This window comes from Hydra viridissima, unplaced genomic scaffold (genome assembly GCF_058129835.1).
Source record: "Hydra viridissima isolate aposymbiotic clone 2 unplaced genomic scaffold, HvirCarnegie_v1 scaffold_16, whole genome shotgun sequence".
Classification (NCBI taxonomy): domain Eukaryota; kingdom Metazoa; phylum Cnidaria; class Hydrozoa; order Anthoathecata; family Hydridae; genus Hydra; species Hydra viridissima.
This window is the reverse complement of record NW_028324315.1, coordinates 7,607,268-7,632,538: the sequence shown is the minus strand read 5'-3', so window position 1 is coordinate 7,632,538 and position 25,271 is coordinate 7,607,268. Positions and strand designations below refer to the sequence as shown.

Genomic DNA, 25,271 nt, shown 5'->3' with positions numbered 1-25,271 from the left:
AAAGTCATTAAAGAAAAAATTTATTCAAGATGCAAGAAGAACAAAGAGATAAATCTTTATATAAAATGTAGAAAATTGTTAAACTCATGTACTACTTGTAGAAATTATAAGCAAATAAGGATACACTACAAAAGTGATTATGTTAGCACAACAAAATGAATGGAATGCTTGAGTGACGGTAGAACTATAAAAGGGATTTGTATTTACTTTAGAGCTAACCTAAATATAAAGAATGAAAAGATGTAGGTTTCTGTGTACTTGGAATATTAAAATAAAGATGTATACCGTGCGGCAGAGATTGTACTTCTTTGGGAGACGAATTAGAGCGACGGATGAGTACGGTCGTCACTTTGGAAGGAGAGAAGAAGGAAAGAAGACGAAGTTTAAAAAAGAAACTTTCAAGAAAGTTTTAAGAAGAAATTTAAAGTGATAAGAAAAACACTTTGATGTAGAATAACTCATTGAAGCAGTTTAATAAGCAGCTGATAAATGAAGAAAAGATGAAGATTTTAATATTGATTAAAGAAGATTAATCAGAAGATTCATAAAAAGAAGAGATATTTGCAATAAAAAAGAAGATATAAAAAAGAGGAATAATTGATATAAACAGTATTGAACACTGCAAGAAGCGTAAGAGAATATTATTTATATTATACAAACGTTATGAGCAAAAAAGTGCTAACCATTACAAAGTAATGGACACCACTAACTCAATCCCAAACTCCATATACCTTTTCACACAACACTAGTACCCCTACCTACACACAACTCCTAATACCTTAGCTTCATCATAACACTTAACTAAACCATCAAACATTTAATAAAATGTTTATAAACGCGCCGCACTGACATTCATAATTTTGCTGTTACCTCAATAAGTGCAGAAACACTTGGTTGTATATGGCTGAAATAAACTTTTCCCAAAAACCGTTGGTCTACAATAATCAATCCATCCATTAAAGAGTAGATTAAGTAATAGTGTTAACTTGCCACATCCAGGATTTACCAACAATTAACCCTCTTCTACTATTAGATAGTAATGGATTATTATGGCGCTTGTTTAAAAAATCATTCCATGAATAATGTTTGATCTTCATTTTATATGTAAGAGAAAAATTACAAAGTTTACGTAAATATGAAATAAAAGTTGATAAATTTATGCAAGAAAACAAATCTCTATTTAATACTGATTTTATATAAGCAACTAAAGATCTAAAAGTAAAAACTTTTAAAGGAGTATGTATCCGTGATTGGTTTCCAAAAAAGTCTAGGAAAAATGAATGGCTTTTTAATGTAGACTCTATTGAAAATATTGGATTGCGCTAAGTAGCTTGGTGTAAAATGCAAAACAAAAAGGACTATTTTGATAGCCATGACAACCAACGATGCAGATCAAGTTCAACATGGTGATAAAGTATTTTGTTATCATTTGTATTTATACCTTTTAGAAAAGATGGATGAAGGAATGGATATGTTTAATACAATTTACTGAATGGTTTAGTGCAATAAAAATTTATAGCCCTTACAAAATGGCTAGTTGAATCTTGAGCTTTGCATATTACATTTAAAAAAAAATAAAAAAGAAGCAGGTTTCATTCAAAAGTTAATTAAAGACAAGGTCAGCCTTTAGCAGACCTTGTCTTTAACTAACTTTTGATTAAAACCTGCTTCTTGTTGATTTTTTTTTCAAAGAAAGTTCTGAATTTTATATTTTAGCTTGATGTTTTTGTTTCTTTCAGCCGAACTTTCAATCGAACTGAGTTATCATTCAACTGGACAGTTTATGTAATTCATCGTAATTTCATCTCGTAAATGGGATCGCAAAGTGACGACTTAAAGGAATATACTTATTAATACTCCCGCTACTTTTAATAAGTGCGCTTGATGTCTGTAAACACTTTGCAATATTAAAAATCTCGAATTTTCATAACATTTTCTCTGACCATTAAATGTTTATATATTGAGTTTAACTTAATAATAGCACATCAAAAATAAAAATTTTAATTTAGGTTCCTAATTTAAATATCTGATTTAAGTTTCTATTATAATTATTTAACGAAAAATAAACTTTTTATTCCAAACTGATTTACAAATTTAAATGTGATGATCTACTTAAAATACACAATTTAGTGTCATAATTCGACTTTTTGATGTAAATTTCTAATTAAACATTTGTATTATAACTTATTTAAATTTCTAGTTTAAATTTGTAGTTTGAATTTCTATTTTATTTCCTAATTAAAGTTACTTTTTAAAGTTTTGAACTAAAGATTCAAATTACACTTTCTGAATTTGAGTTAATAATTCTAATTTATGAATAGGTTTGCTAAAGTAACTTTCTAATTTATATTTCTTTTTTATCTTTCTAGATTGAGTTGCTATTATAGTTTCTTACATCAGTTTCTAATTATCTAAGTTAATTAAAATACGTTTAATTTAATTAATAAAATAAATTAATCTGAAGTTATATCTAATTTAAGTTTCTAATTAATGCTTCAGATTTAAATTTCAAATTTAATTTCTTATCCAAGTTTATAATTTAAATTACTTAAGGTTTTAATTTAAATTACTAAAAAAACTTAGACTTTTACCTTATTAAAACTTTTTATTATTATTACAAATCTAATTTAATACATTTAAATATATAAACTTAAATTATATTACAAGCCTTATTTAATATATTTAAATATATAAATATAAATTATATTACAAGCCTTATTTAATATATTTAAATATGTAAATATAAATTATAAAATGTTATAAATATCAAAATTTACAAACTTCAAACTTAATTTCTATTTTAGATTAATACAATATTTCTTTGATTTCTAGTTTACATATCTAATATAAATTTCTAAATTAAATTTCTAAATTAAATTTCTAAATTAAATTTCTAAATTAAATTTCTAAATTAAATTTCTAAATTAAATTTCTAAATTAAATTTCTAAATTAAATTTCTAAATTAAATTTCTAAATTAAATTTCTAAATTAAATTTCTAAATTAAATTTCTAAATTAAATTTCTAAATTAAATTTCTAAATTAAATTTCTAAATTAAGTTTCTAAATTAAATTTCTAAATTAAATTTCTAAATTAAATTTCTAAATTAAATTTCTAAACAAAATTTCTAATTTAAGTTTCTAAATTAAACTTCTAAATTAAATCTTTAAATTAAATTTCTTAATTAAGTTTCTTAATTAAATTTCTAAATTAAATTTCTAAATTAAATATCTAAATTAAACTTTTAAATAGAATTTCTAAATTAATTTTCTAAACTAAATTTCTAAACTAAATTTTTAATTTAAAAAATCTTGTTGAAACTTAACTCAAAATTTCAAGTAGGAATTTCTAATTTTCATTGCTACTTTAAATATCTTTAAATATTTCTATTGACATTTATCGTTCTTCTTTAAATTTCACTATTAAATTTATTTATTATACTTCCATTTTAAGTTCCGATTTTCAATTACTTAGAGTTTTGAGTTCAATTATAGATTACTTAATTCTTATTTAAACTGCTAATTTATACTTTTAAATTGAAACTCTGAGCTATACCCCAAATTAAAATTTCTGATAATTTTTTTTCAGAGCAATATCTCTAAAGAACGTTTCTTCTAAAAAATTGTTTTTATATGAGTGTTTTTTAAACTTTTTCTATAAATTCTTTTATAAATAAATATTAAAAAATTCTTCTATTTCATATCTTCTTTATATTTCGTTTTTAACTTTTTTTTTCCAAATTTCTTCATTAAAATTTTGTATTTAATTTAGCCACTCACACTTATGCAATTCTTTTTTATTTTCTTTTAACTTCTTTTTTCAATTTTTTTCTTTAAGTTTAAATTGAAGAGAAGCGCTTGAGTATTTGTGGAATATTTTTTGAGAAAGTCTTCATATGATATATAATATATAACCTTTTTCATTTAAATGAAAGTCTCTCTATTAAAGCGAAACAAGCGACCCGAATAACACATTTGTATGACAACCTCTTTTTGGAATATATATATTTTTCATATTTTCTAATTGTAAGGCTTTCGTAGAGGATTTTGGGTTTCGAATGATTTTTTACGTACGGATGTGGATATACTTGAATGCTTTATAAAATGATTGTAATCAAATTTAATTTACACTTGGCGAATTCAAATGTACACGCCGACTCAAACTTAGCACTCATTTTTTTCTGTTCCTTATGATATTAACAATCGCATACGTTCACTTCTCATTAAAAGAGCAATTAATTTTGACAGCCTGATTCTTATTTAACGTAAAGTTCAATTATGGGAGAAATAATTAATTAAATTTAATTATGACATTATTATGTAATACGACAATCAACATGATAACGAAAAAAAAAACATTAATATTTTAAAATAGTTAAATGAAAACTATAGAACTTTTATTATTATACTTCACTTTTACATAAAACTTCATTTGAAATGTATTTAACACTTCTCCCAAGCGTCTTTATCTAAACTTAACGGTTCCAATTTTCCGGCTGTAAAAAAACTATTTTTAACTTTACACTCCTTGAAACAAATTTTCATTCATTTGCATTTAATAGTTTCATTCATTAACTCAAATTCTTTATTTTTTATGGATTCCTCCACCATAGCTTTACTTTGTTACAACTTCTATTATAATCAAACATTTTTATCGTACTTAAATAAATATCTTCCGATAAAAAAAAGATGCAAAAACTATAAAAAATCAAATTACATATTTAAAATAAATTAAAGTTAATTAACATCATTAGGCATTTAAAGTTGACAGAAAGCAATTAAAATAGTTGACAACTTCAATTTTCCATTTCTTATCTTTCATTTCAAATCATTCAAAACTTCCGTTTCAATTCGTTTTATATCTTTGCAACAGCTTGCTATATTATTTTTTGTACGCAATATTGATGGATGAGTGATACCTAAAATATCCGTTTGTATTTTATCAACTTGATAATAAATTTCTAAAGCTTCATTAAACTTTCCCATTCCATTCAAACAGTTAGCTATATTATTTTTTGTATCCAATATTGATGGATGATTAATACCTAAAATATCCGTTTGTATTTTATCAACTTGAAAATAAACTTCTAAAGCTTCATTATACTTTCCCAATCCAATCAAACAGCTTGCTATATTACTTTTCGTACGCAATGTTGATGGATGATTGATACCTAAAATATTCTTTTGTATTTTATCAACTTGATAATATATTTCTAAAGCTTCATTATACTTTCCCATATTGTTCAAACAGATTGCTATATTATTTTTTGTACCCAATGTTAATGGATGATTGATACCTAAAATATCCGTTTTTATTTTATCAACTTGATAATAAATTTCTAAAGCTTCATTATACTTTCCCATTCCATTCAAACAGTTTGCTATATTATTTTTTGTACCCAATGTTGATGGATGATTGATACCTAAAATATCCAATTTTATTTTATCGACATGATAATAAATTTCTAAAGCTTCATTATACTTTCCCATTCCATTCAAACAGTTTGCTATATTATTTTTTGTACGCAATGTTGATGGATGATTGAAACCTAAAATATCCGTTTGTATTTTATCAACTTGATAATAAATTTCTAAAGCTTCATTATATTTTCCTATTCCATTCAAACAGATTGCTATATTATTTTTTGTATCTAATGTTGATGGATGATTGTTACCTAAAATATCCGTTTGTATTTTATCAACTAGGTAATAAATTTCTAAAGCTTTATTATACTTTCCCATATTTTTCAAACAGATTGCTGTATTATTTTTTGTACCCAATGTTGATGGATGATTGATACCTAAAATATCCGTTTTTATTTTATCAACTTGATAATAAATTTCTAAAGCTTCATTATATTTTCCCATTCCATTCAAACAATTTGCTATATTATTTTTTGTAGCCAATGTTGATGGATGATTGATACCTAAAGTATCCGTTTTTATTTTATCAACTTGATAATAAATTTCTAAAGCTTCATTATATTTTCCCATTCCATTTAAACAGTTTGCTAAATTATTTTTTGTATCCAATGTTGATGGATGATTGATACCTAAAATATCCGTTTGTATTTTATCAACTTGATAATAAATTTCTAAAGCTTCTTTATATTTTCCTATTCCATTCAAAGAGATTGCTATATTATTTTTTGTATCCAATGTTGATGGATGATTGATACCTAAAATATCCGTTTTTATTTTATCAACTTGATAATAAATTTCTAAAGCATCATTATATTTTCCCATATCATCCAAACATCTTGCTTTACTATGTTTTGTATTTAAAGTTATTTCATTTTCAGTTCCATAAGATTTTGTGTTATAATTTTCAATGTCATCAAGTATGTTTATTGCTTCATGAAAGAAGCCTTTGTTTGATAAGAAACTTTTGATACACGAACTCATTTGATGGAATACTTTACACATTTCTGGTTTGCTAATACGAAACATATGGATGAAATGATTATAGAAGTGCTTCCCATTGTCAACGTGTTCCTTTACCACCTCCAACTCTAATTTTAGAAAATGGGCGATGTTTATGTTACATATCTCTGTTATTTCTTTTCGTTTTTGATAACATTTACACGCTAACTGGGTCATTTCGTGCATCGCGTACCTATCATTGTCATCGTCGAAACGATCAAGCAACGAATAACCTACTAGTAAATTTATTGCTCGATTTGTTAAAAGCCCTTCGTTCATTTTCAGGTGTTTTGAAATACCATGAATAAACTTTTTAGTTATGCGTTGACCATCGCAATACGATAAATGGTTTAAAATTTCCATTGATTTTTCATTCAATGTTTCTATTTTGTTTAATACTATGCTAATTGATGTTATAGTAGACTTTGTTCCCTGTTCAGTTTGGATACCTTCCTCGAGCATTTCGAAAGAATATGATCGGAAGAGATCTAAATATTCCTGCAAAGAAACGCTGTTGTTGTTTATATAGTGAATAGATTGACTAATGGCGAGTGGATGGTGTTGAACCACCTCAGTTATTTCTTTTAGTTTTTCGTTATCTTTTGTTAATATTTGTTTAATATTTCTTTTTGCGAAAAGTAACGCATCTTGAGGCGAGAAAGAATGAATCTGTACTTGATTAACATCGGTAGACCATGATTTCCATTGCGATGTTACCAAAGTAAATGAACTTTTTTTGTTTGATACGAATTTTTCAAAATTTTTTACACTCTCATCGTCGACGTTGTCGAAGATGTAAAGCGTTTTTTCTCTTTCAAAATAGCGATGTATTTTTCTAGAAACTGCTTCAATATCGAACGGATCGCCTTGAGGTTCTCTTACGCTCAACCCTAGTTCGTTACAGAGATTAGTCATAGAAACTTGTATTTTGTCAAATGCTGCATCCACCCACACAATACTATCAAAATGGTTGTTATAAAATGCTGCATACTTTCTAGCGAGCTGAGTCTTTCCTATTCCAGACATTCCAGTTAAAACCGTGATTGATTTATTCGAATCGTTTGTTTGGCACACGCATTTATGAATTTCATTAAGTTCATTGTCACGTGAAAAGAAAGCTTTTGTCGGCGGCAGGATACCGAAAATGGAGTGTCGGGATATTAACTCTAAAAGACAAAAACTTGTCATTTTTAACTACAGGATGACATATTTGAGGACTGTTTAGACGTTATTTTTTAAACAACATTTCGCATTTCACTTGTATTGTGTTTGCTTTTTAAAACATAATAATTTGTATCCAAGATTTAAATGACGATTAAATCGATGATTTCTATAAAAAACATTATCACTAACTACTGAATATAATTTCAATAAGCTTGCAATTATTATGATGAAATAATTTGTCTATGAGTTAGTTTTATTTTCAAGCAATTCCATTTGTATAGGCTATTTAAAAACAATTGCAGTTTTTTTTTAGAAAAAGCATTTTACATGTAAAATACTTTCAGAGGAATATATTGATGTTTAATTTGAATACCTCATCGCAATACAGTTATATTTTCAAAATCGAAATCAATTTTCTTAAAAAAGTATTTTTAAAAAGTTGGAAAAAACTTTTCTTCGTTAGAAGTTTATGCATTATTATTTTCCAGTATTATTTCCTGTTTTTGAGATTTTCTATGTTTTGTAGTGTTATTTGCTGCATGTACGATTATAACCTTCCATCCATCTCCTTTTGGGGGAGGGTGGGAGATTATAATTGTTTATGCAGAAGGCTGCAAAAAACTATTAAGATAGCGAGTCACATTCAACTTTAATTTCATATTTGTAAATAATATTGTAAACTAAGTAATTAAATATAATAATGTTATAAAATAGCAAAGTTTTTGAACTTAATTCAAGTGTGAATTTAATCTGCAAAATTGCTAAATAATTTTGCTGATAAATATGCCCGAAAGATTTGTGACAAATTAACTAAATAAATTAAAGAAAGCTTGTCCTTCTCAAAAATAATGTTCGTGTTAAGTAAAAAAATCTGTTATTGATCTGAAGTGTTTTAACTTTTTTTGTATATTTTGTGTTTTTTTATTTCTAATAAATATTCAGGGGCAGGAGAACATCGGCATGCAACAGCGGCACAAAAATTATCAAGCTCAAAATACCTACTTCGTTCGCATTCACTGATCAAATCTTTACGATTGCAAAAAAGTAATGCTCTTTTCACATCTCGCCATTCTTTTGATGGATTACTTTTACGCCATTGGTTCAGTATTTGCAAAGTTTGTTCTCGCGTTGTTTCAAATTCTTCTTTTACATTATCGATTGCTGAGTCAGCAACCGAAAGCCATCGAGCAAACTTTTGCCAATCATAAGTCAACAAATCAGCAAGCGTTGTAAACACATCTCGTGGAAATTTTTCAACTAAAAGAGGTTTGTTTTTTTGAAAATTGAAAATCTGTTTCAAATGGGAAATGTTAAAAATATTTTATTACCCTTTATATCGTCAAACTCGTTCTCCATGACAACTTCATCATTTAAAGCCGTTCTACGAAAATGAAAGCCCGTTAATTGCTATGATAAATTTCAGTAAAAGAATTTCAAGAGCAAACTGTTTTCACAGTTAGTAAACGAGTACAAAAAAATTGGCGCTGCTTCAAACTAAATTAGAGCAGTTTTGGAAGTGAAATAAACCATATGATATCAGTTAGTTCAAAAACCCCTTAATCACTTGAACAAAATTGCCTTCCCACTAACTTTGTTTTTGATGGAAAGCATTTTATGGACTGTTAAAGTGATTTGAATTACGGGGACTCTGCACCTTAAGAACAAAAAAGACGCCAATGATCCATCATTCCAAAAGCAACTATTTTAAAAGTATCTTTAGCTGTTCACAATAATGCAGCAGTACCTGCACGATTGAGATCTGCATAAATTAGAACTTGTGGCATTGTTTTAAAATAATAATTAATAAAGCATTACGTTAAAGAAAAGTTTTGAAGTCCAACAAGCACGTAGAATCTTTTAATTGAAAGGTGATTTTTTAATTGAAAAACGTGTTTTCGAAATGGACAATTTTAAAAATTTTCATTAGTCATGTTTTCTAAATGGACATTAGTCATACATGTTTGCTTTTGTTTTTGTAACTATATTTATGACAGTTTATAATATGAGAAGCTTTTCAAAAAGGGTTCTTAATCTGATTTCTGTAGATATATAATCATTTCTGTAAAATATATAAGCTGATAAATATATAATCATTTCTGTTAATTTGTTTTAATCTTAAAATGCCAAGGAGTAAGTTTGGTGATTTTCGTAAGAAGATTTGCAAGAAGGATATGTTTGATGCAGTGAATTTTGTTCTTCTACAAAAAATGAGTTTAAGTAAAGCAGCAAGACATTGCAACATTAAAAAATCAACTTTGATGTATCAGTAATTTCTATAATAAATATTTAATGTCTTAAATTCATTATCAAAATAAAACTTTTTAAAATTTTCTTAAGCAGGAGGCTGCAAAAAACTATTAAGATAGCGAGTCACATTCAACTTTAACTTCATATTTGTAAATGATATTGTGAGCTAAGTAATTAAATATAATAATGTTATAAAATAGCAAAGTTTTTGAACTTAATTGAAAGTGAAAGAGACTATTTGTCACTGCGTACTTCGCGTCCGCTCTGATAATAAAAAGGAAATAGCGAAAGATCTTGGGAACTGTTAAAACATTTTAAAGTACTTTTTTTCACAAATCTTTAGTTATGAGAGTTCATTTATACATATAATTATTAAAAAAAATATGGTCTTTTTTTAGAACCATTTCGTTCCTGTTTTTTAGGCGGTTAATCCAGACTTAATCGATTTTTGATTAGAAAGATAAAAAACCGACCGTTTTTCATACTTTAAAATCTCATTATTAGATATCATATGTCGATCAATCAGTTGTTTACATACAGATCGCAGAAAAGAATTTTCGTAATAAGGAAAATGGAAATACTAGAGGGTAAAATGTACCGTTACGTCATCTACTTTTGTTCTTCTCTTGTTTTTTGTTACCTGATTTTACAAAAGTTTTAGTTTCATCGTTAGAAAAGCAGGGGAAATAAGAGAAGATATGAATTTACAGAAGTGAATAAAAAAGGTAGGATGAAGTGAGAGTACATGAATAATAACAAAGTTTGTAGCTGAATAATAGATCTTGAATATGAAAAGTTTAATACCAGAAACCATTTTCTTAGCTCCATTCCCTTCAATTGCAGAACGAAGGTTCTGATGTGAAAATAGGTTTTTAACAATATATGGCTATGAAGACAACCACTTTTTAAAAGATGCTTATTAACTTCAACTGCATGGCTTAATGATGCTTTCTTGATTCCTTTTCTTAATATGAACCATTACTCTTTGACTTCCTAAAATTATTTAACAATAAACATTAAAATTTTGAAAATTTTAAAAAGTTTTATTTTGATAATAAATTTAAGACATTAAATATTTGTTATAAAAATTATCTATTATCAAATTCGAACTCTTTTTATGACACATTGAAGTAAAAAACTGTATTCACTGTAATTAATAGATAAAATTGAAATATAATTAAAACTTTCGTCCAAAATATGTCTCAGCAACCCTCATTTGGAACAGCACTTACTACAAGCCCTCAAGAATTGTACAACGCATTAATATTAGATATGGGAATCGATATTGCATACTGATATGCAAAGAATCTGATTTGCTTTAATGTAATGCATATTTGCAGCATCTGTTAAGTATTTTACCTAAATAATTTCTTCTTTTGTTGAGAATACTTTTTTTGGTTTCTTACGTGAATACGAATACTGGGTTCTTCCAGATTTTTTAAACTGCTTTACTGATATATCAAAGTTGATTTTTTAATGTTGCATATCATCATCATCATTGTCTTCAAAATCATCATCATCATTATCTTCAAAATCATCATCATCATCTTCACTATAATTATTGTTGTTGTTGTTGTTGTTGTTGTTATTGTTATTATTATTTTTTCATTATTATTTTAATTATTATTGTTACAATTGTTGTTGTTGTTAATGTTATTATTTTCATTATTATTATTAATTTTTTTATTATTTTTTTTTGTTATTACTTTTATTATTATTGAAATTATTATTGTTATTATTGTATTTTCCAAAAAATGGTTTCTGGTATTAAACTTTTCATATTCAAGATCTGTTATTCAGCTACAAACTTTGTTATTATTTATGTACTCTCACTTCATCCTACCTTTTTTATTCACTTCTGTAAATTCATATCTTCTCTTATTTCCCCTGCTTTTCTAACGATGAAACTAAAACTTTTGTAAAATCAGGTAACAAAAAACAAGAGAAGAACAAAAGTAGATGACGTAACGGTACATTTTACCCTCTAGTATTTCCATTTTCCTTATTACGAAAATTCTTTTCTGCGATCTGTATGTAAACAACTGATTGATCGACAAAACAAGAATTGAGATTTTAAAATTGAATCCTTAAGCTCAACGCTCAATAGAAAAATCTGAATCATGCAACAGCAAACCATAGAAAATAAAAAGGCAAAAACCCATTAAATTTATAAAAAGTTTGAACTGGTTTCGTATAATGAAAAACTACCAACCGAAATCTGCGATGGTGAGTTCTTATTTTAATCGTTGGAAGTTTTACTTCAAAACTTTTCAAGCAAGTTAACTTTCTTGCTGATTGTTGATTTTGTTTTAATTGATATCAGATTATTTTATTTTATGTAACAATGGCCGTCGATGAGTAAGAGTCTTAATCAAATAATAGGGCTTAACAAAATAGTTGGATGGAGTTATATTATTAAAGCGAAAAAAGTCCAAAACGAGGTATCGTGACTATTTGTCACTGCGTACTACGCGTCCGCTCTGATAATAAAAAGGAAATAGCGAAATATCTAGCGAACTGTTAAAACATTTTAAAGTACTTTTTTTCACAAATCTTTAGTTATGAGATATACAGTGGTGGCCAAAAGTCTTGGAACAACATATTTTATGTTCTGATAAATTTTTATACTAAAAATAATAAACGATAACAGTAAAACAAATAAAAAAATAAATAAGTTCTAAGTATTTTTTTAAACAACATTCTCTTTAAAAATATACCTCAAACCTTCAAAATTTATACTTTAGATCAAAAATAAATTTTTTGGTCGTTAAATGTTTTGTTCCAAGACTTTTGGCCATCACTGTAGTTAATTTATACATATAGTTATTGAAAAAAGTACGGTCTTTTTTAGAACCATTTTGTTCCTGTTTTTTAGGCGGTTTATCCAGATTTAATCAATTTTTGATTAGAAAGATAAAAAACCGACCGTTTTTCATATTTTAAAATCTAATTCTTAGATATCAGTTATTCTTTTTTAGGGATTCTTAGATATCAGTTATTCTTTTTTAGGCGCTCACTCATCGTCACCCCACACATTGAAAACACTCTTTCACAGGCAGTACTTATAGCAGGAATAGCCAACAACTTTCTACCGATCAATGATTTCATCGGAAGCTTATGTTCACGCTCATCGTCTTTCCAGAATTGCAATGCATCACACGCTGTCACATGCAGTAGCAAGTATTTTTGAAATTCATGTCTTATTTTATAACTGTCGACCTTAGACAAAAAAACGACAACTGTTTTAATGTCTGCCAGCAAATCATACGATTCAGGATAAGATTTATTCTTCTTTGAAGGAGGCAGCTGATCTGAATGACTGTACTCACTAAAGCTGTCTATACCTGTATTGCCTGAGTCCTTGCGTATCACCTGATTTGCTGAAGAAATAGTTTTGTCTACCATACGACGCATCTCTGAATAAACAAAATTGCCATCTTCTGCATTGACGAAAGACAAGTATTTGTAAGAAAGAACAGTGTGTGTTGATAGCTTGTGCAATGGATGAATAATATATTTTTCTATTAAGCTGGACAGAAAAGTTGCCTTCAAATCTCGCATACTGTTACTCTCTAAACCATTGATCTTACAGACTGACCGAAGACAAAATAGCATCGGCCATATATCAAGGGACGTCAGCACATTGTCATGTGACAATTGCACAGTTGCCTTATGAAAAGGATGCAAAATTCTACAACGTCATACAACAGTTTTCGTTAACGTTGTTCAGTTGCTCAAGTTTGTCGAACTGCTTTGAATCAGCAAGAATGGACTTGACAAGATATAACTGGCATAACAATTATTGCAAAAGAAAAAATCGACTGTTCCAACGAGTTGCATTATCCTGTTTGAGAGTCTGATTTAGTTCCTGGTTTTTCCCACTATGTTTGAAGTAGCCCACCATTTCTTTTGATGTCTGCATCATTTCATGAACTAAATTAGCACCAGAAGATTTCAAAGTCTTTTCAACAGCTATATTCAGATTATGACCTGCACAGCTAAGTCTAACATCGTAGCGATAAGCCGACTTCATATCACTCCCTTTGTCAGTCACAAATACCGAATTGTCGCTTCTTTTAGTCAGAGGGAAAAGTATTTTAAGCATTTCAGTTGTCTTGACTTTTACGGCAATGCCAGTTTTAGACTCACTAAAATCAAATAATCCATCACGTTTACTTATAAGGCAATAATTACTGTTTAAGTAATGTGATGTAAAGGTCTGACAAAAGTATTTTGGAATGTCATCCAGTGATCAGTTGTTATTGCAATATGAGTAACCCCAGCAAGTTTGTCATTCAGCTTTCGAACATATTCGTTGTAAAACTTTGGTAGTAATTTCTTAAAAAGAATTGTTCGATCACACATAATATTCTCAAGTTGCAACAATCCTTACTTTGATCCAATATAAATTATTGTTTGAGCAAAGTGACGGAACCCATCATCCTGAACACGCGAGAATGGCTGAATGTCTTTAGCAATCATCCACAGGGCTGCACGTTGAGGATGTTCACGTTTGTGTTAAGGAGCCTGTAAAGCATAAAGCAATAAACAATAGACATTAAATACAAAGCAATACATAATGGCTTTTTTTTTGTTCTACAAAAAACATTGTATTTCTAAAATATTGTTAAGTACTTATAGCAAATATATTTTGCCATCAATGGCAGCAAGTAACAGGTGAAAAGTTAAACAGTAAATAGAAAAAAACAAGATCCGCTAATTATATTTATAACTATATTATTATAACCTGTCTTTTTAGGTATAAAGCTTGTCATTTTTAATTGTCCAGGTTATGAGTTGATCTCATTGATGTGTGATGTATTATGTCTTTGTAGAGTTGTAGTATGACCAATTGGTACTGACAACCATAATCCACACTGCTTACAAACGGCAAACACCTTGACAACCTGTTGATTAAAACATGATCACTCGCAGTTATACAAAACTCAATCAAAATATATTGTAACTAAGGTCAATTTAGACTCTATTTAGCATTTAATATTCAGTTAATTATCAAACTTGAATTCTGATCAGTTTGGCATTGTGTGTAATTGACATATTTATAAAACTAAATAATCATATATGCAATAAATTTAGCGACGAACCTCATCCCCAACTTCAACAAAACGGAAACGTGTCCAGCATTCACTCTTTATACATTATGTAGGTACTAACTGATTGTTATACAAATTTTTTAGAAAATTTGTATAGAAATTATTTAAAGCAGAAGTTATTATTTTATTAAATTCTCTGAACAACTTATTTAGAAGTAAAAATTTGAAAATGAAATATATTTTAAAAGTTATTATTACTTACTAAAATTACTAACTTATTTTCTCCCAAAATTTAAAATGAGAAAACAAAATAATTCTTACTACACGGTATGTTATGTGTTAAGTTATGTTTTGTGTTACGTATTATGTTATGTAATGCAGAGATAAGCGAATCGCGAAATTTTCACTTTTGCAAACCTCTATTTGGCTTGGTTAGGATCAAGACAGTTGGTTTGATTCGGTTTGTTCCCAACAATTTTAAAGTTCGGGTTCGGTTTGGTAACAACTAGAAATAAAATAATCAAGGTCGATGTGTTTCGAAGTCGAAGCTTCGACGTCGCTAAAAGTCGTGTGTGAACGTGTTTTGAAATCGTTAAAAAACTTTGAAAAAATTTGACGGTTTTCAAAATCGTGTCAGTTCAAATAAGGCATATTTTCGCGGTTTTCAAAATCGTAAAAGTTGTATAAACACGAAAATGGCGTGTTTTAAAGTTGTTTAAAATTTCTGAGGGTATTCAAATTCGTTTCCAAATATGTAGCTGTCTTCGAAATTGTTTGAGTAAACGAAACGAGTGCATACAAAAAGTAAACAAACGAACGTCACGTGACTTCGTTCAGGTTTTAAGCTCAATGACTTCAAGTTCATGTTTTATAAACAAAAAGTTTAAAGTGAAGTGATGTGACAAGATATAATTTAAGTTGAACTTGTATTTGGCTGTTCTAGTACTATTTTACTGTTCCCTTCTATTCTTCTGGACTCTTATTCTATCCCTTAGATTTGGAAAAAATCACAACCAATGAGAAGCTACCTATGTTCAGGTTCAAAGACATCGATATAAAGTAAAGTAAGTGATTAATAGTTTGGTATATGCCTGCATTATCCGCCCTTCTAAGTTCTAATTTTTAAATAATAAAAATTTGAAGTATACACTACAGTAAAATCACAGAAATACAGATTCAACAAAACATATTCAAAGACCCTTGCATTTATTTAACAATCGTTCTAGATTTCAAAAATCCAATTCATTAAACATGTGAAAAAAGTATTTGCAGATTATCGATTATCTAATCTAAAATAATCCTAGCATGCTTTCCTTTTATATGATTTGATTCAACATCCTCAACTTAAAAAAACTCAACTGTTAAAATAAAGAGTAAAATGCGTGAAATTGCATTTTTTTAAAAATTTTACAATTGACCAAAACTTTTTTGTGCAACATACCGACGTCATAAATTCATCGTCGGAAATAAACTTTAAAATCACTGGAAAAAGAGGACTTTTTACGAAAAAGTATAAAATAAACGAAAATTAAAGGAAACGGTATAAAATAAAGAAATGCTGTTACTTTAAAAAAAACAAGAGTCGCTATATGATTAACTTAAACTCTTACCCCTCTTTGGGGCCTACGCCCCATCTTGGGTAAAACGGATATCTCAAATCTTGACTACGCTCTACCTACACCACTTCAACCTTTTTGTAAAATTCGTCTGTTAAAGAGATTTTCAAAGCTTTTTGGTTGCTTCACTTTGTGTCTGTATTTAAGCAGCATACTTAAAGAAGGCCCTTTTAGTTCGCCATTTTACTGCTTCAAAAATCCTATAAACACTTAAGAATGAAAGTGTTATACTGCTCAGGAGATAAGTTTGAATTTTAAAGGATAACGAAAAACTTATTCTGTTGCAAAGATATCGAGCATATTACTTTCGAACCATATTTTCAGAAAAAGGTTCGTTTCTTATCGGGAAGATTTTTTTGCGTAAAGCACGTCAGACTTTACGCTCTTCTTAAGTTTTTTTTTAAATGTAATTTACGCTACAATTACAATTTACACAATTTACACATACATTTTTGTTCTTTTAGCTTTTGTTAATCCTTTGGGGATGACAGGTGGAGAAAGCTTTTCAGTTACGGCAATCAAGTTTGGGGTTAGTGATGGGTAAAAATTTTTCAAAAAACACAAAAAAACACAAATCTGCACCCTACATCACCAAATTTTCTGAAATTTGGCACAAATGTTTAGAGACATAATTTAGGAAAGACTGTGAATTTTTTTTATAAAATTCTTATCCGTTTAGGATTTACAGCAACTTGAAGTTTGTTTGATTTTGACTGAAAAATGAGGGGGGAAAAGTGCCAAAAATGTTTCCGTTTATTATTACCCTTATATGGTGCTTTTATTTATGCTGTGATTCTGAAACTTGGTACCAAAAGAGCTTAAAACCTGCTAAGTCCGAAAACTTTATTTTGTATCTCTCGAAGCAAGGCAATGTAGTTTATTCTAGGATTCATAAAATGTACCTAATAATGACAATAAAAAAGGGCATTGACAATTGTAACTATAAAAAAAATCTGACTGATAGAAAAAAAAATTTATTATTATTTTTTTAAAGATAAGATGTATATCAACTTTGCGAACCAATTTTTTTTTGGCCTTACGTTTACTTGAGGAGTTATTAAGGTTTGATATGAACACCAAATTTTTTGATATTTTAAAAATCAGGCAATCTATCCCAACTTTCTATAAATTAATCAAATTAGAAATTAATAGTTTAGTAACTTAACTGTTTTTATTAATTTTTTAGAACAAAATAATAAGGTATAAAAAAACCTTTTGAAAAATGAATACTCAATTTAAGTGAATTTATATATGCTTTTCATTCACATTATTTATAAATTGTACAAAAAAAAAAGATTAAAAAAAAGTATGGATAGGACATATCAGACTCAACAAACTTGAAAGTAGTTTAAATATAAAAAATCTCTATTTCCAAAGGAAAACAATTTTTTTCAAGTCGTCTTTGGCTAAATAGTAGCAAAGCACTGTTTTTGTAGTCGGTACTTCAACTTTGCAAATGATGTGGATAGAGATGTGACAGGTTTTTTTGATTCTTGTTTTTTTGGTTTTTTTGGTCGTTTTTTTGGAAAAAAAACACAGGGGTCCGTTTTTTCGGTTTTTTTGGTAAATATTCAAAAATTCATCATTTAAGCTACTAAATTCAAATTTTATATAAATATTATTAAACCCATTTTCTTTTCAGATTTATATAGGAAAACTAAGGCTGAATTTGACTAAAATTCATTTTCTTTTAATATGCTTAAAGGTAATTGTTTTATTGTTAATTTTTAGGTTTACACGGTTATAGCAGTCCTGTATAAAAAATTATTAGTTAATTTTATCTTCCTCTATTTAGTTTTTATTGACTTTATTGTTATATATTGACATAATAAAGACTTCTTATCTAAATTTATTATACTTAACTACATTTACTCAATTTTAATTAATATTATATATACATGTGTATATTATTATTATTGTTATTGTTATTGCTATTGTTATTGTTATCATTATTATTATTATTACTATTATTTCTATTATTATTATTATTATTATTATTATTATTATTATTATTATTATTATTATTATTATTATTATTATTATTATTATTATTATTATTATTATTATTATTATTATTATTATTATTATTATTATTATTATTATTATTGTTATTATTATTATTATTATTATTATTATTATTATTATTATCATTATTATTATTATTATTATTATTATTAATATTTTTATTATTATTATTAATTTGCTGTACTTATAAAGTTTTGAGTTGCAAATAAAAAGTTTTATGCAGTTTAAATGCTCTTTTTAATAATCAATTATGTTCTCTATTTAACTATATTTAAATTTTAGATATTTTGCTTAACATTGTAAATTTTAATTATAAAAATGAATAAAGCAGGCCACACAGGGGGGAGAAATAAAACTGTAGTTGCCAATTTATTTATACCTATGAACCAAATTAGCAAAATGGAAAGAGTTAAATGCTCCTTTTGCATTGACATTATGTCTAAAATTGGAACTCGAATGACTAAGCATATTGAAAAATGTCGAAAATGTCCTGATGAAGTAAAAAGTCTATATGCAAACAAATCAGGTTATTGTCAAAAACAGCAAGACTCTCCTGGAGATGCTGAACCAAAAGCAAAAAATCCACGATCTGATTCTTTTGGAACATCCTTTTCTAATTCAATTTGTAGAAGTAAAATACCAAGTTCCATGTTTGACAGCATGACAAAAACTGAAAAGGTGTGTATTGTTTTTTATAAATTTTAAGACTTATTTGAGTGATTAACTGATTTGGCAACTAGCTTATTAAAAGTTCATGATGTATAGATTTTAGATTTGTTTTATGATTGACTGATGTACCAGTATGACATTATCTTTTGCAGGAATTGATTGATACACACCTAGCCAGAGCAATATATGCTAGTGGATCGCCACTTCATATAGTAGAAAATAACTATTGGAAAATCTTTTTGAACAAGTTACGTCCTGCTTATAAGCCTCCATCAAGACATGATGTGTCAAATGTGTTATTAGATAATGAATTTTCAAGGATTTCAGCAAATGTTAAAGAGATGGTAGCAACTGCAGATTATCTTGGATTGATGTGTGATGGATGGAGCAATTTAAGGTACAGTAACAATTTATTATAATATTAGTTGATGCAATTGAAGCTATATTATTTAGTTAATAAACAGATCATATTTGTTTATATGTTTTTTCTTCTTTACAGAAATGAAGCTATCATTAACTTTGTAATGACATTGCCTTCTTTATCACCCATTTTGTGGAAGACATTGCCTACAGGTAAAACCATAATTGTAGTACTGTATACAATGGATTTACTTAACAGACTGGTAGACTTTTAAAATATGCATACTATTTCATAATTAACTTTGATATTAAGTTTATAACAAACAACACTGAAAACCATTTCAGTAAGCAGAAATAACATATCAGTTAATTGGTTTATAATATTTATATAGTACAGTATATATAATATATCCTAAACTGTTTTGTAGGAACATTAAACCATTCTGGTGAATATATGGCAAATGAAATAAAGAAAGTTTTAGAAGAAATAAATCCTAACAAAGTTTTGGGCATTGTGACTGACAATGCTGCAAATATGAAAAATGCATGGACTCGTCTAAAAGATTGTTATCCCCATCTTCATTGCTATGGATGCATTTCACATGGTTTAAATTTGCTGTTCACAGATTTTTTAAAATTGACAACTTTAAGTGTTTTGATGTCACAAGTAACTGATATTGTTAAAGAGATAAAAAATTCTCATTTATCTGTTGCAGCATTTAGAGATATACAAAAAAAATCAGCTAGTGTAGTAACATGCATTTCCTTGAAACTATCAGTACGAACTAGGTAATACAACTAAAAGTATAAATATACTGTATATTACAAAAAAAATTGAACTATGTAACAAATTTTATTATACGTTCATAAAAATAGATTTCATTTAGTAAATTACTTTACTCTAAATTTATCAAAGTTATTGTAATTTCTTTATGTTTTATTTAAAGGTGGGGATCAACTGTAGCATGCTTAGATAGCATACAGAAAAATAAGCAACCATTAAAAACATTGGCTATTTCTGAAAACAGTGGACTTAATTCAACAACAAAAATTATTCTTCTATCAGATGTTTTTTGGGACAGGGTTGAAAGTTTTTTCAAATTGCTGTCACCAATAGCTGATGCCATAAAGAAAACTGAATCAAACACTCCCATGTTATCTTCTGTTGTGGAAACTTTTCACTTCTTGGAAGACCACATTTTTAAAAACTTAACAGTTAGCCCATTCTCAAAAAAGGAAGAAGAAGAAGCCAAAAAGGTCTTCAAGAAAAGAAAAGATTTTTGTTTAACAAAAATTCACTTGGCTGCCAATATACTAGATCCCAAATTTCAAGGCAGAGTCTTGACTGGAGAACAAAAGGTATTTACTACACATAATTCATATATGATTCTTAAAACCAAATACATAAAAGTAAAATAAATAAAAGTAAAATTTTTGAAAAATTTTGAATTATCTTAAATAGTATTTTCAAGTTTGAAAATAATATTTAAATAATTAAAGTAATTTTAAAATTATTGAAAGAGAAATCTTTTTATAGATTGATGCATGTGAGGCGATACACAACATTGCTGCAAGTATGCCTGAAGTAAACTTCGAGTTTATCAATAAAAATTATGCATGTTTTTTAAAGATTATAAAAGGTAGATTAAATACATATATTTTAACCTTTTGATGGCCAAGTGGTACAAACTGATGGAAACTACGTGTTCCAGGTATGGTATTTGCAGCATCCAATCGTTCCTTAAGAGTGTTTCTCACCAAAGTTAAATCTTCTGATGATATATAAATGAAATGTACACCTTCAACGTTTTCATTGCAATATTTGAACCTTGCTTGTGGAGATAAAATATGATTACCCATATCTCTTTGCAAGCTTGCTAGTGTTGCTAAACGTTTGACTGTACCACCTATCCCATCACAAGGTTGCTTACCGTGACTAGTTGCAAAAAAGCTCCATTTAGCAGAAAGACCAAAATCTTCAAGATGGAAACAAAGATTCAAAATATTTTTACAATTCTTATATTGACCTGCACACCCATGTGAAAAGTATTCAATATTTTTGATTTCAGGTAGATTGGTTTTAATATCATTGATGATAATATCAATAATTATGTAAACCATGTTCACATCATGTATCATATCATCTGAAACAATACAATAAGATTTGTGATTGAGAAAACCTTCTTTTTTGAAATAGATAATCACAGGATGTAGTGTACATTGTAAATTTGTCCAATGAAAGCTTTGTGCTTCATCCTGAACTACAAATTTATAGTTTTCTGAAAAATCACCCAGAAATAATGCTGTTAACTCATTCATATCTTCCTTTCTTGATCTCAAATATGATGCTTGACTCTTAGCTAAATATGAGTGTGGTGCAAGTTTAGCCAGTTTTTTACATACTAATTCAATGTATTCAGACACTGGCTCTTTATTATGTGTTAAGTTTGACCTATCTGTTGTTGTCCACTGATCAAATTCTACTTCATCATCGTCTTCAAACTCTCCAATTAAATTATAAAGTTTTTCAACCAATGCATTCATAGTTGCTGAGCATCTTTTACATTTACGCATCATACAGTCTTTATTAAACATGTCACATACAATATAAGGAAACAGTTCTTTGTATGTCACACCAAGAGGATGTAAAAGCAGTTTTAAATTCTGATGAATAGCACAGACGCATACTGAATGTGTTCCTGAAGCACCAGCAGTAATACACCATTTTGGTTGCAATGTGCAAAACCTTGAAAACCCTATTTTTATTTCTGGGTTCATGGTTTTGAAAGCAACAAAGAACTCCTTTAAATTACATAACAGCAAACATTTTTGCATGTGAACATTTTTCTTTATGCTTACATAATCCTTTTTACCAGGCATTATACGACTATATTCATAATCTTCATAAAAAGACTTGACCAGTTAAACTGTTACATCAGGAAGAACTTTCCCTCATTTAGGATTAGGCATGGCTAAAATACCTTTTTCTAATGCTAATTTACGTGCAGTTCGAGCTACATAGTTTGTTACATGAAATGTTTCAGAAACTTTTTTTATTTACCAGTCAGTTGGAGCAAGTGTTGTCAGTTGTATTTTTTTAGACGTTGGTGTGGACTCTGCAATTTTATTAGCTAACAATACCATCATGTTATCAAACAAGTTTGCTTTTTCCATATACTCATTACCAAAACTTGACTTTTCTTCAAAACTTTCTTCTGGTATATTAAGCGAAGTGGCTGCTTTTTTTTAATGGAGGTTGTTAATGCTGTCAATTTTCGTTTACTTTCTCTGATTTCACCTGACTTATGCAATCCTTTGACCTTAATAGGAGATATTCCAGCAACTGTAAAGTGTGTATTTACACCCTCTTTTATATTTTGAATGGATGTTTCACTAACAATATCAAAATCTTCATCATTTTCACTCATACTTTTTGATAAATGTTTCATAACTTTACTTCGACAGCTTGGGCACAAGTGTTTTTCAGGTATAAGATTTAAACCTACGGTTTCTGCTTCTAATACAGTATGCATTGTAATCACACGTAGAGATGCTGAAAAGAAAATGCACTATATTACTCAAATACTATAACATTAATTATACTATTATTATAAAACAATGAAAAAATCCTAATAAACAACTTATTAAGAATTGTATTACCCATTAAAATGCAAATGGATAAACTTTTACCTCTACACACTTTTTTGTGAGTCAGAAATGGATTGCAGCAACTTTTCTGACTACTCTTATATCTCACTATTAACATATCACGATGATGTGTGCATATACTAGTAATTTGTTCTTCTTTCAAGTTTGTTCGTTTTACAAGTAATTTAAGATCATTCCTGTCAATATCTTCAATCAGATTTCTTACTTGGGTATTTGATTGTTTATAACAAGCTCCATAATCATTTACCAATGAACAATTGATTTTGTTATCCATATAAAACTATAATGAGGAATTATAATCTAAACACTTAAATAGAAGAAATCTTCAATACAATATTCCTAATGAGCAAAGTACACTTGAACACAAACAATATGATTAAAATGAAAATAAAGTTATATTTATAAAATACGTTTGCTTGAACAAATAGCTATTAGTTTTAATAGACATACTTTAAATGCCTAATTATCTACTAATTATTGTCAATTCTCTACTAATTATCTACCAAAAATTAGAGTGAAAGTAGATTATAACTAAATATAATTATATTTAGTTATATAATTTAACAAGGTAATATTTATTGGATATTATTATGTACACTTGTCATTTTATTACTTATTTTATTGATGAGATAATCACTATTTTCTTAGAATAAAACAATCAATAAAAAAAAAAACATTACATAATATTGTTTAATTTAATTACATAACTATTATAAAATGAAAGTAACAATGCAAATGACATAATTGTTATGTAATGAAAATAAAAACTTTGTAAGTTTACAAAATATTTAACAATATTTTGTAATAACTTTGTAAAAATTTAAATCACATAACACACATTTTTTTTTTTTTTTTATTAACTGACTCAAAGTTAGAATAAAAACAAATATAATTGTATTTAGTTCAAAACCAAAATTAATTTGCTCACTTATTTTTTTTAAAATTTCTTCAGAAAAATTGAAAAACCAAAACATCAATAACTCCTCAGCAAAACATAACGCCAAAACAAAATTGGTTCGTAAAGTAGATATATGTCTAATCTTTAAGAAAATTAAAACCAAAAAGTTTTTTCTATCAGTCAAATTTTTTTGTTGTCAATGCTCTTTTTTATTATCATTAGTTGGTGCGTTTTGTAGATCTTGAAATAAACTATATTTTGTTGTTTTGAGAGATACAAATCTATAATTTTCAGATTAAACAAGATTCAAACTCCTTTGGTACCAAATTTTAGCTTTGCAAAATTACTACAAGCACCTTATAAGGGTAATAGTAAACGGACACATTTCCGGTACTTTTCCCCCCTCATTTTTCAGTCAAAATCTTTAACGAACTTTAAGTTGCTGTAATTCTTCAAGGGATAAAAAATTTTTGAAAAAAATTCAGTCTTTCCTAACTTACATCTTTACACTTTTGTGCCAAATTTCAGCGAATTTGGTGATGTAGGGTGCATACCTTTGTTTTTTGAAAAATTTTTACCCTGAAGTAAAACACCAGACGCGAAGTTTTTCCAGTAAAATCCAAAGTTTTTTTAATGCATGATTTGCAAAGAAAAAATTTTTCTTCGTAAAGCACATTAAACGTTACACTCTTCTTAATTTTTATTTTAAATCTAGTTTAGACTTTGGAAATACAGTGAAAAAAAACTCCTGGAGCCGTTAAAATTACAACTTCGGATTTGTGGTCAAACGATATTTGATTAATTCCCATTGGGAAGTCATAAAATTTGTTTTTAAAACTTGACGCGTGTTTAGAAAGACAGTATGGAGTAAAATCGGCGCTAATCGATCGCCGGAGCATTAAAAACAAAACAACTTTAATTTTCCAGAGTTTATTTTTCTTTTTTTACACGAGATTAAAATTAGAAACAAAAGCAAATAACAGTTAAAAAAAAAGTTTAAGAAAATAGTAAATTGAATTAGAAAATATGCAAATATTCAATAAAAAAAAGATCACTTTTAGAAGAAAAAGTGTTAAATTTTCTTAACCTAGCACGTTTTTAACATAGGATGCAGAAATTAAAACAAAACCCGTTACAGTTCTCTTTG

General features: G+C 27.7%; 1 protein-coding gene and 2 pseudogenes across 2 annotated transcripts in view; 1 reads left to right on the top strand and 2 right to left on the bottom strand.

The window, feature by feature from the left end:
- Positions 1-4,647: 4,647 nt before the first annotated feature.
- Positions 4,648-25,271, bottom strand: part of LOC149877854 (uncharacterized) — a 53,087-nt gene continuing 32,463 nt past the window's right edge. The window contains exons 6-9 of the mRNA XM_090073615.1: positions 12,046-12,141; positions 8,915-8,967; positions 8,589-8,843; positions 4,648-7,588 (exon numbers count right to left, since the gene is read on the bottom strand). Of these exons, the coding sequence (XP_089929741.1) occupies positions 4,818-7,588; positions 8,589-8,843; positions 8,915-8,967; positions 12,046-12,141 (3,175 nt within the window). The 3' untranslated portion in view covers positions 4,648-4,817. The remainder of the gene's footprint in view (positions 7,589-8,588; positions 8,844-8,914; positions 8,968-12,045; positions 12,142-25,271) is intronic.
- LOC149877856 (uncharacterized) lies at positions 12,579-23,500 on the bottom strand (annotated as a pseudogene).
- Positions 18,847-20,267, top strand: LOC149877857 (uncharacterized; annotated as a pseudogene). Its single transcript, XR_016447843.1, has 4 exons — positions 18,847-19,206; positions 19,350-19,594; positions 19,697-19,770; positions 19,986-20,267. The product of XR_016447843.1 is annotated as an uncharacterized LOC149877857 (transcript).